Below are 12,325 nucleotides of genomic sequence, written 5' to 3'. Positions count from 1 at the left end.
ATACTTGTGCCCAGGTATGCTTCCTTGGACAATGAAAGACCCAGCAGCTCTCTGCTACACTTGGCTGGGTCTCCTCAGATATTAAAAACCCACAGCTACATTTCTGTTGCCCAGCCCACCTGCTTGAACAGTGGCCCAGTGCCTCATACTTGTGCCAGGCCCCACATCCTCAGATACTGACAAACCCAGATCCTCATACCTGTGCCATTCTTTGTTGAACAATTAAGACTCATCACTTTGTACCTGTGCCCATTCCCAACTCCTCAGGTGGTACTGACAGATCCAGAACCTTAGACCTGTGCCTCACCCCACCTCCTGGACACTGACAGGCCCAGTGGGTCATACCTGGGCTTGACCGATCTTCTCGGCCTATCACCTAGGCCTATCATTCACACTGCACCTTCTCAAGCCACACCTGCAAGCTCCACTTGGTGCCATCAGAGTCCTCAGAACTTCACGGATGTCTTCCTAACAGCTGTTTATGGAACACCTCCCACATTTCTAGCACAGGCAACAGACACAGAGTGTGGGAGAGAGACGTACATCAAATAATCATGCCAATAAATGTGAAACTGAGAAACAAGTGCTGAGGAGAAATTGGAACATGGTGCCGAGGCCACTTATAAAAGGAACCTGAGGGGTACTTGACCCTTGATCTCAAGAACGAGCAGACATGACCCAGAGAAGCACTAAGGGAGCATTCCAGCAGCCATAACAGCACATGCAAAGGTCCCGTGGCCAAAGCAGCCTTTCTCAAGCGTGACAGAATTAAGGCCCACAGAAAATGATCTGAGTGACTTCTCAGTTCTCCCAAGGATGGTCCAAGACTAGTAACCTTCTAGACACGAAGGAGAGGTGCCCACTTATTACATCCAGTAGATGCCTTGGGCTGTGAGGGCTTAATTCTCTCCTGGAAGCCCACTGAGGCAGGGGGAAGCATAGCACCTTCCAGAGGATAAAGGAAGGGGTGGGGACCGCAGGGTGGAAGCTGAGAGGCACGGTGGGAGGACTGAGAACAGTCTGTGGCTAAGGCAAGGACAGCAGCAAACAAGCCACTTTGAAGCCCCGGAGATGGACTGGGTAGTGCAGAGGACTCATTCTGGGAGCTCTCCAGTGTGGCCAAGAGGTTTCTGGCTTGGGCAATGAGATGACCGGTGGGGCCACTCACTTGGAAAGGCTCTGGGTTTCCGGGAACCTTACCTGACAGACGCAGTCCTACAGACTACATCATGCTTGACATAGGCTCTCACATCTCATCTAACAGAACAGATGCAGTTCTATTTTTTTCTTTTTTTTTTTAAGAGACAGGGTCTTGCTCTGTTGCCCAGGTGGAGTGCAGTGGCATGATCACAGCTCACCGCAGCCTCAAACTCCTGGGCTCAAGTGATCCTCCCATCTCAGCCTCCCCAGTAGCTGGGACTACAGGCACACACCACCATGCTTGACTATTTTTTAAATTTTTTGTAGAGATGGGGTCTTGCTCTGTTGTCCAGGCAGGTTTTGAACACCTGGCCTCAGCCTCCCATCTCAGCCTCCCGAAGCTCAGGGATTACAGCCATGAGCCACCACACCTAGCCCAGACTCAGCTCTAGAAACTAAACTTCAGCACACAGCCAGCCCTCTGGCTGACAGAGTCCAGGCTGCTCACCTTGGCCGAGAACAGGTCCTCAGATCCCAGTTTTGTGACAGCCCAGCAATGCCAAGCAGTGTCTGACCTGAGCCTCCGAACCCTCAATCTGCAGACATGGGTCTCTAGACCTCACCTTTAAGTGCAGTGGCCTCTGAGACCATACATTATAGATGCAGCTCCTCAGTCAGTTCAATGTTCTGGGCCTAACCTGCCCCAGTGCCCCAGATCTCACCTTATCTAACCATCATCTACCTTTTTCCTCACTTTACTCACTTGCTTTTTTTTTGAGACAGGGTCTCTCACTCTGTCGCCCAGGCCTGAGTGTAGTGGCATGATCTCAGCTCACTACACTCAGTTTCTTTTTTTTTTTTTCTTTTGAGATAGGGTCTCTCCCTCTGTCGCCCAGGCCTGAGTGTGGTGGCATGATCTCAGCTCACTGCAACCTCTGCCTGCCAGGTTCAAGCAATTCTCCTGCCTCAGCCTCCTGAGTAACTGGGATTACAGACATGTGCCACCATGCATGGCTAATTTTTGTATTTTTAGGAGATGGGGTTTCACCATGTTGACCAGACTGGTCTTGAACTCCTGACCTCAAGTGATCCACCCACCTCGGCCTCCCAAAGTGCTGGGATGACAGGCGTGAGCCACAGCGCCTGGCAACTTTCCTCACTTTTAACTCAGACCCTATGTCAACTGGAGCACAATGCCATCTTGGATGCAGACCAACACCATGGACTGGTTACAGATCCTCAGCCCTCTGTATTACCCTGAGCTCTGTCTATCATACCTGACCAGGGTGCTGAGAACAGATACCTGCCCACCTGATCTTTAGGGTTCCCCAGACATCACCAGACAGACCCAGGTACAAACATCTACAACGAGTACGGCTTTCCCTTGATATAAGAGCCCACACTACTCACCTAATTGTGTCTGACCCTACCACCGAAGGTCCCACCTGTGTCTGACCCACCTTCCCCAGGCCTGGCCAGCCTCACCATTATGCATTCCTGTGCTAGACCCCACCCACTTCACCTAACAAGCCCAGCAGTACTTTTGTGCTTGAACCCAGGTGTCAAGAACCCACCTAAGACCATGTTTATACAACCTCTGTGGAACTGAGCCTGGATCCACAGACTCACTGCTAATGTCAGGTCAACATACCAGCACTGAGCCTGAATCCACAGACTCACTGCCAATGCTAGGTCAACATACCAGCACTGAGCCTGGATCCACAGACTCACTGACAACACCAGGTCAACATACCAGCACTGAGCCTAGATCCATGGACTCACTACCAATGTCAGCTAAACATACCAGCACTGACCCTGGATCCACAGACTCACTGACAACACCAGGTAAACATGCCAGCACTGAGCCTGGATCCACAGACTCACTGACAACACCAGGTAAACATACCACCATTGAGCCTGGATCCGTAGACTCACTGACACAACCAAGTAAATATACCAGCTCTGAGCCTGGATCCACAGACTCACTGACAACACCAGATAAACATACCAGCACTGAGCATCGATGCAATGGTTTCACCTGGGAGACCTAGTTCTGCCTATTTGTGTCCAACTCCAGTGCCTCAGGCTACAGAGTTATACACCTGTCAAAGATGGGTTCCAGACATCTCAGCTGATAGACCAGGCTTCACATAACCTGACCCCTCACACCTTGACTGACAGACCCGGTTCCCTTGCCTAAGCCCAACTCAGATTCCTTACAGCCTCCCAGGGTCCAGCTTTATTTATGTGAGCCTGGCCTCGGCAGTCCACATCCTGTGTCTGGCTTGGCTTTTCATGTCTCACAGACAGATCCAATGCTGCCAATCTCTGCTTAATGTCAGCACCAATGAGCTCACTGAGAAGCCTCAGACCTCATCAAATGGAACATCTCTGCCTACCTGTGCTCCCCAGCTGAGATGTGTAGTTCTACCAACTTGTGACTAACCCACTGTCCCCAGGCCTAAGACTGAGTCAGCACAACTGAGCCAGAACCACGCACCAATGACTTCACCTGCAAGACCCCAGCTGTATGTCCCTCTAGCTACAAAGTCCTTGCTTGAGAGAGATACATCTACCTACCCACGTCTAACTTAGGGGCCACAGACCTCCTAGGAAACCCACAATGTTCCGCCTGCCTGTAGAGAGAGAACCCCATGCTATGGGGTTGACCTGGGAGGCCACTCTATACACCTAGGCTCAACTCTGGTTCTTCAGGCTTCACCTCAAACACCCAGGGGCACATTCCTGTGCCTGAATCCAACTCCTGAAAGAGCCAACTCTATCTACCTGCATTCAACCTAACTCCTCAGCTTTCCTTCAAGAGACTACTCCTGGCAGACCAGTTTTGTCTACCTGCCTGACCCTGGCTCCTCAGACCACACATGGTGGGCCAGCTCTGCCTACCTGTGCTTGACCCTGGGTTCTCAGACCACACCTGAAAGGCTATCTCTACCTCCCTGTGCTTGACCCTGAGTTCTCAGACCACACGTGAAAGGCTATCTCTACCTACCTGTGCTTGACCCTGGGTTCTCAGACCACACGTGAAAGGCTATCTCTACCTACCTGTGCTTGAACCTGGGTTCTCAGACCACACCTGAAAGGCTATCTCTACCTACCTGTGCTTGAACCTGAGTTCTCAGACCACACCTGAAAGGCTATCTCTACCTACCTGTGCTTGACCCTGGGTTCTCAGACCACACCTGAAAGGCTATCTCTACCTACCTGAGCTTTTCGCTGGGTTCTCAGACTACACCTAGTGACCCAGACTACCTACCTGTACTTGATCCTGGCTCTTCAGACCATACCTGGCAGGCAGCTCTACCTACCTGAGTCTGACCCTGGCTCCTCAGACCATACCTGGTGGGCCGGCTTTGCCTACCTGTGCTTACCCTGGCTCCTCAAACCACACCCAGTGGGCCAGCTCTACCTACCTGTACTTGACCTTGGCTCCTTAAACCACACCTGAAAGACTATCTCTACCTACCTGTGTTTGACTCTGGCTCTTTGGAGTACACCTGGCATGCCAGATCTACCTACCTGAGCCTGATGTTGGCTCTTCAGATCATACTTGGTGGGCCAAGTCTGCCTACCTGTGCTCAATGCTGGCTCCTGGGCTTGTACCTGGTGGACCAGCACCCCCTACCTGCATGTGATGAGGGTTCCTGAGCTTGTACCTTGTGGGCCAGCTCTGCCTACCTCTACTTCACACCTCAGCTGCTTACACCTCATCCAACACACTTGGTTCTTCTTATCTGGGCTTGACTATGACTTTTTAGGTCTCATGAACACACTCAGCTTTGTGAAGCTGCCCTGATCCTGGCTCCAAAGACCTTACCTGCCAAACCCTGTTCTACACACCTGTGTTTAACTCCCGTTCTTCAGACCTGATAGACCCGAAGATGTACCTGGGCCAGGCTCCAAAGACCTCACCCAAGAAACTCAATTCCACATACCTACATACCTGTACCTGGCCACAGCTCCTCAACCTCACCCAGGAGAAGAACTTCTACCCACCCATCTTTTTTGTTTGTTTGTTTTTTGTTTGAGACAAAGTTTCACTCTTGTTGCCCAAGTTGGAGTGCAGTGGCATGATCTCGGCTCACTGCAAACCCCACCTCCCGGGTTCAAGCAATTCTCCTGCCTCAGCCTCCTGAGTAGCTGGGATTACAGGCGTGTGCCACCACACCCAGCTAATTTTTGTATTTTTTAGTAGAAATGGGGTTTCACCCCGTCACCATGTTGGCCAGGCTGGTCTTGAACTCCTGACCTCAGATGATTCACCTGCCTTGGCCTCCCAAAGTGCTGGGATTACAGGCATGAGCCACCACACCCAACCCCCGCTTTTTTTTTTTTTTTTGGAGATAGTCTCACTGTCACCCAGGCTGGAGTGCAGTAGCACGATCTTGGCTCACTCTGCCTCCCCAGTTCAAGCAATTCTGGTGCCTCAGCCTCCCAAGTAGCTAGGACTGTAGGCATGCACCACCATGCCTGGCTAATTTTTGTAGTTTTAGTAGAGATGGGGTTTCGCTATGCTGGCCAGGCTGGTCTCGAGCTCTTGACTTCAACTGATCTGCCTGCCTTGGCCTTCCAAAGTGCTGGGATTATAGGTGTGAGCCACTGTGCCTGGCCTACCCACCTGTCTTGACACCACCTGGGAAATCCAGACCTGCTCACTGTGCCAGATCCCAGCTCCTCAGACCTCCTGAGATACCTGGCTCTATCCACCTGCCTTCACTTCATATCCTCAGAGGTCATCTACCACATCCAGGTCTTTCTAGATGAGCCTAACCCGGACTCCTTGGGCCTCACCTGATAGATCCGTTCTCTCCACCTGTGCCTGATCTCAACTGCAGGACAGTTTAATTGGTTTGACCATGGCTGTTCCGGTCAACCTATCTTTGCATGCCCCTGGTTTCATAGATGTCACCCGACAAACTCTACCCACCATGCTTAACACAGCTTCTCGGTCTTGGGATACAAACCAGGGTCTGACCTCAGTGGCTCAGACCTTAACCTGTGAGACCCAAAAATACATACCTGGGTCTCACCTTAACCCCTGAAACCTCGCCTGCTAGATCTGCTCTACGTACCTCGACCAGACCCAGGCTTCATCCACCTTTCAGACGGATGCGGTTCGTCATCCCTTTGTCTGACCCCATCCCTTTGTCTGGTCTCTTCCCAGGGGACCCAGGCTCACCCACCAGAGCTGCTCAGACATCGCCCAAGGACACAGCTCCAACCTGGACCCAATCACAGATTTTCAGCCCTCACTTGTCAAACCCAGCTCGACCTGTCTGCCTATCTTTAGCTCCAACGTCCTTACCAGACTGGTCCAGTTCTGCCTACCTGAGTACAGTCTTGGCTCCTCAGGCCTCCCCTAGAAACCCAGCCATACAAATCTGTCTGATTCCAGCTCCTAGGACCTCAGACAGACGCGGCTCTGAAAGGCTGCATTATACACACCTAACCTGAACAGACACTTTCCTCACACGACAGATCCCTGGCTGCTGACCTCGGCCTGAGGGAGCCTGGTGAGAGCCCAGTGTTGACAAACACTGTCTGACTGGCTCAGCCTTGATGTCTGCCCTGTAGACCCAGGTCTCTGGCCCTTTACCCAACCTCAGCCACTCAGACCACACCCACCCAGCTCCTCATGCCACCTGCCTGCCTCACCTGCCCCAGCTCCCCTGTCCTTGCCTCATATCACCAGGTACATTCCTACCTCTCCCGCATCTGGGCTCTGCAGACCCTGATGCCACAGACTTGGACTTCAGTCACGAATTCTCAGAGGCCTCTGACGCCCTGAGCTCTGCCCATCACACCCAGTCAGGATGCTGAGAAGCAGGTGCTGACCTGTGTGTCCCTAATCCTGGGTTCTAAACACCCCACTTGTGCAATCAGCCACCCACTACCTGATCCTCATTTTTCGGAACCGGCCAGAGATCCCAGCGTGCACACCTGTCCCATGTCATAGGTCTACACCACCTCCCACAGAGCCCGGCTGACATATGCACATACATAGCTTTGGCTCCTCAGACTTCACCTGACAGAACCACCTCTAAATACCTGCCTCTCCTCTGGAATTCACAGACCTATGGGTCCCTCTCCTGTCCTGGCTCCTCTTCAGAACTCACCTGGACCTGCTCTGGCTCTGCTTCAGGCCTCTCCAGCCAAAACTGGCCCTGTGGCGTGCGCTGACCCTGGCCGAGCCCTGAGAGACCCCGTGGTTTCCCACCACACCCCTGCCTGATCCCGACACCCATGGCTGCCGCAAAACTGGCCCTGGCGGACCAAGAATTACCTCTTCTACATACCCCACCAGACGGGACTCTTCTGATCTCACCTGAGAGCCAGCACTGCATCCCTAGGCCTGAGCTGATGGCTGTAGCTCACCCGAGACCCCACCTGCAGGAACTTCGCCTGCTCCTATCCCTGGGTTCTTCAGATATCACCTTCTTGATTCAGCAGGATACACTCTAGTAACTCAGGCAGGTCCCTCCTCCAGCCGCTGTGGGCTGTCTAGCCTGGCCCAGGAGGCCTCCACTTAGGTCTCACCAGCCAGCCCTGGCCCCATGTTCCTCTGTCCAGCTATCATTCCTTGGCCTTACCTGGGAGGCCAGACCCATCCTCTCCTTAAGCCACACCCTAACTCATCTCTACATGCTGGGTGGTGACGAGCAAGGACACCCCGATCTGCTCGGCTCCTTGGCTGGCAGCAGCACCCACACATCCCTGCCCACCACCTGCTCAGGCTCCAGATCCCAAGGAGGAGGTGGAAGGTGCCTGCCCTCCATTATCAGGCATGCAACATTTATTAGAAGCCGCACAGTCTCTCTTGACCAGGGTTCCGCATCTGAGCCACAGGATGCAGAAAATGACTTGAGTGACTCTCGTCAATTCTTCCAAGGATGGTATGTAACTAGTCTCATTCTAGAAAGAAGTTAACTCATTATACACAGTGGATGGCTTAAGGGATTAGGGCTTCATTCTCTCCCAGACCCTGGTAGTAAAAGGCCTTTAGAGCTTTCAAAGGAATGAGGTTATGCCTGGGGATGCCATCACCAAGCAAAGGGCCTCTGGTCCAAATGCCTGGAGACAGCCCCAGGTGGGAAAACCACCAAATGGGCAATGCCCTCTCTGCTGCGCCTGCCACAGCGTTAGAGCCCTGCACGTAAGCCCGGCCATGCCCACAGCATTCACAGTGCCCGCATCACACCCTGCACTGCACCCCTGCACCCCGGGCTTCACAGCCAGAGCCCTCCTCACACCACTGCTGAGCTCAGGCAAGTGCACAAGGAAAGCTGTGGCTCACTGCTCGGCTCCAGCAGAGGTGGTCCCATGGACCACCTGTTGCTACAGAGGGGTCTGCAGCCCTGTCACTCAAGGCAGGGTTTGCTCTGCAAGCTGCCCCAGCCTGGCGCCTCCTCTACGCCACCCCCCAGCTCCTCCTGCAGCTCCTGTTGCTCCTTTCCAGGCCTACCCGGTCATACCTCATGCCTCACCCTGCCCTTGGCCTTTACAGATGGTGGCTGCAGTTCAGAGAAAGGTCATCACTGAGAATAACTCACAACCTCAACTCTGTGAGTGGGGCAAGGGGGACTCGGGTTACCCCACAGTGGGTGTTGCAGGCAGGCACCCAAGGGAGTGTCATGTGGCCCCGCAAGCTCAGCCCGCCCTCAGGTGGAAGTGGAGCCCTCATCCTGCCTGGGTTGCTCTTGCCCTCCAAGCCTCTCTGAGGGCCTCTCTACCTTTCCCCAAGCTAGGTATGCAACAGGTACTCAATAAACACTGACCTGACCTCATGGGCCTCTCTACAGCCATGACTTGGCAAAGGACACTTAATTCACCCAGTGCAGAAGTGCTTGTACTTACATCCCAGAACTCGAACATGTTTTGAGGGTCAATTCCAAACTCCTTCACTTTGGTCTACAAAAAAAAAAACAAAGGGAGAGAAATGAAAGGAAGCATTTGCTAGCGGGATGGGAACAGGAGCTCCGGGAGGCAGGGAGCTGTGCTCTGTGAGCTGAGCCTCACCTTCCCCAGAGCCAGGGATGGGGCAGGGCTGGAGCAGCCTGTGAGTCGAGGGCAGGGCCCAGGATCTGCCCACCCCAAGCTGGACACCAGGTCAGTCCATGACCAGCACGCCAGTGACGTTGTGCCTACAAAGCCCCCTGCTGAGGGCAGCTGTAACCCCGTGTGAGGACCTGGCCCACACACTGCTCTGCAACAGCTCTCACCCAGGCCTGTCTGGGACACCAGAGCATGATACCCCTGGACATCTGGGAACCAAACCTAGGACTGGGACCCGAGTGTGGGCAGGGGCCACCTACCAGGCCAGGCAAAAAAACACAGGCTGAACAGCCACCCAGCCCTTCTCATGTGTGGGAGGGTGACTGCACCAGGAAGCTCTGAGGAGCCATCAGGTATTCTGATCCCCAGGACAGACAGGGCCAGCAACTCCTTACCTATTCCACATAGGAGGAGAAGCCCTACTGACCAGTCGGTTGGAGGCAGGCAACAGTGCTATGGTTAGCCAGCCTTATGGCGTCCTGCTGCAGCTGGGTAGGCACTGGAGGCAGAGATGTGGGGATGATGGTGGAGGGGGTGGGAGGGAGATGTGGGTGTAGTCCCCAGCTCTGACACAGCACAGTGCCCACTGGCTGACTGCTGCTGTCACTCCTGGAGCATCCCTCACTCTGTCATGCCCTGCTGAGCCTGCACAACCTCGAGGCCAGGCAGACTGTGAGAACTTGGAGACAGGAGACCCAGGTTCTAATCCTGGCATCACCTACTCATACAATCACTAAGTGGGCCGGGTACAGTGGCTCATGCCTATAATCCCAACACTTTGGTAGGCCGAGGTGGGCGGATCACTTGAGGTCAAGAATTCGAGACCAGCCTGGCCACCATGGAGAAAACCTGTCTCTACCAAAAATACAAAAATTACCTGGACGTGGTAGTGGGCGCCTGTAATCCCAGAATCAGCAGGCTGAGGCATAAAAATTACTTGAACCCAGAAGGCAGAGGTTGCAGTGAGCCAAGATCGCACCACTGCACTCTAGCCTGGGTGACAGAGCGAGACCTTGTCTCAAAAAATAAGCTGGACATGGTGGCACACACCTGTAATCCCAGCACTTTGGGAGGCTGAGGTGGGCAGATCACTTAAGGTCAGGAGTCAGAGACCAGCCTGGCCAACGTGGTGAAACCCCGTCTCTACTAAAAATACCAAAATAGCTGGGCATGGTGGCATGCACCTGTAATCCCAGCTACTCGGGAGGCTAAGGCAGGAGAATCGCTTGAACCTGGAAGGCAGAAGTTGCAGTGAGCCAAGATCAGGCCACTGCACTCCAGCCTGGGCAACAGAGTGAGACTGTCTTAAAAAAAAAAAAAAGAAAAAAAAAAAACCACACACACTAAGTAGGGGACAAAATGTCACCTCCCTTCATTGGGGCTGTATGTCCTTACGTGAAAAATGGAATGCATCCTCTACCCCTACCTAGCATGTCACATTTGGGGAGATGCTGGGCACAAAGGCCTAGGAAGGTCATGTGTATGAAGGGTTCTGTGTATCAGTCAGGCCTGGGAGATGGAAGAAGGGGTTATCATGATCCCACTGACTCCAAGCCTCCCTCCTCAAAGCTGCAGAGGTTGAATGGGTAAATGCGGAAAAGGCAAGGAAGGCTTGCAGCCCACAGGCAACCAAACCTTCCATACCATCAGCCAAGCCAAGATCCACCAGACCTATGAACCGCGTCTCTGAGAGGCCATGACCTGGACATGCTGGGCACTCCCAGGAAGGCAGTACAGGGGACCACGGGGGCACTTACTGTGTTGGTAGACAGGGCAACAAAGTGCTTCGCCACTGCAGAAGGCTACAAAAGACAGAGCCAAGTTACCACAGCCAGCCCAGGGAGACAAAGGGTAGTCACTTCCCATCACTAGAGGAACCAAGGCCCTGCATGGGACTGAGATTCCCAGTCCTTGCTTCTGAGACTGTTGGAGAAGGCCCACATCGAGGTCAAGGTCAAGAAAGCAGACAGGTCACAGGCCGCCTGCTCATCCCATCTTACAAGCATACGGGGCTCAGGGACGTCCCTCCCCTATAAAATAGGTGTGGCCAAGAGTTCCTGCAGCGCCAAGGGCCTGCAAAGAAAGGGCCATGCGAGGGCTGTCAGCCAGTGAGAACAGGTTCTGTCACATCTGCAAGGCTGGGTCTGACAAAACCAAGATGAACAATCATCTCATCTAGCAAAGGCAGGCACCGGCAAGGCCGCCTTCCACTTCCAACTTCAGGAGAAACACAGCCAGACTTGGTCACTCAGGGGCCCACCCTGCTCTTCCCAGCCCAGAGGCTGACCACGACGAAGGCCCTATAGCCCACTCACATCCTTGGCCGCCTGGAGAAACCACTCCTTCGCCGTCTCTGCATTCGTGATGGTCTCCTGGGTAGTAAAGGTCTGCAACCAAAGAGAACAGCAGTGGGCGCCCGAGCTTAGGGGTGGGTGCAGGCCTTGAGCCAGGGTTCAGCAGCAGAGGCCAAGGCAATGCCCAGCTGTCCCATGGAGCAGTATTTGCAGGTCAGTGACAGTGACGCCACATAACCTCCTGAGATTCCAGCTCTTTAAAACCGAGGAGGGGGGATGGTAAACACACCCCCCCACCCTAAGCCTGCAGGTCAAAGGCCGCAGCTTCTCCCCTGAGGGGCTGCAGTCAACCTGAGGCTCTCTTCGGCCCAGGCTGGAAGGTATCTCAGAATTCAGATGGAATTCTTCATATTTTATGTACATTCATGTGAGTAAATAGAACATAAATAAAAACAAACAAAACCCCTCTATTATCAGGGCATGGCTCTGGGATCAGAAAGGAGCAAGCATGGCTGGGCATGGCGGCTCAAGACTGTAATCCCAGCACTTTGGGAGGCCAAGGGGGGTGCATCTCCTGAGGTCAGGAGTTCAAGACCAGCATGGCCAACATGGCGAAAGCCCATCTCTACTAAAAAATAATAATAATAAATAAATAAATAATAAAATTAGCCAGGCGTGGTGGTGTGTGACTAGTCCCAGCTACTTGGGAGGCTGAGGCAGGAGAATCGCTTGAAACCTGGGAGACGGAGATTGCAGTGAGCCGAGATCACACCACTACACTCCAGCCTGGGTGACAGAGCCAGACTCTGTCTCAAAAACAA

At 53.5% G+C, this 12,325-nt stretch overlaps 1 protein-coding gene across 1 annotated transcript in view; it reads right to left on the bottom strand.

Annotated features, from left to right (window-relative positions):
• GPI (glucose-6-phosphate isomerase) overlaps positions 1 to 12,325 on the bottom strand; it is a 51,087-nt gene that overhangs the window by 25,691 nt on the left and 13,071 nt on the right. The window contains exons 7-9 of the mRNA XM_055368923.2: positions 11,526 to 11,597; positions 10,968 to 11,012; positions 9,013 to 9,066 (exon numbers count right to left, since the gene is read on the bottom strand). Of these exons, the coding sequence (XP_055224898.1) occupies positions 9,013 to 9,066; positions 10,968 to 11,012; positions 11,526 to 11,597 (171 nt within the window). The remainder of the gene's footprint in view (positions 1 to 9,012; positions 9,067 to 10,967; positions 11,013 to 11,525; positions 11,598 to 12,325) is intronic.

The sequence above is a fragment of the Gorilla gorilla genome, chromosome 20 (assembly GCF_029281585.2).
Source record: "Gorilla gorilla gorilla isolate KB3781 chromosome 20, NHGRI_mGorGor1-v2.1_pri, whole genome shotgun sequence".
In the NCBI taxonomy this organism is placed as follows: domain Eukaryota; kingdom Metazoa; phylum Chordata; class Mammalia; order Primates; family Hominidae; genus Gorilla; species Gorilla gorilla.
Note: the sequence above shows the minus strand (reverse complement) of the source record. Positions and strands in the feature narration are given on the sequence as shown.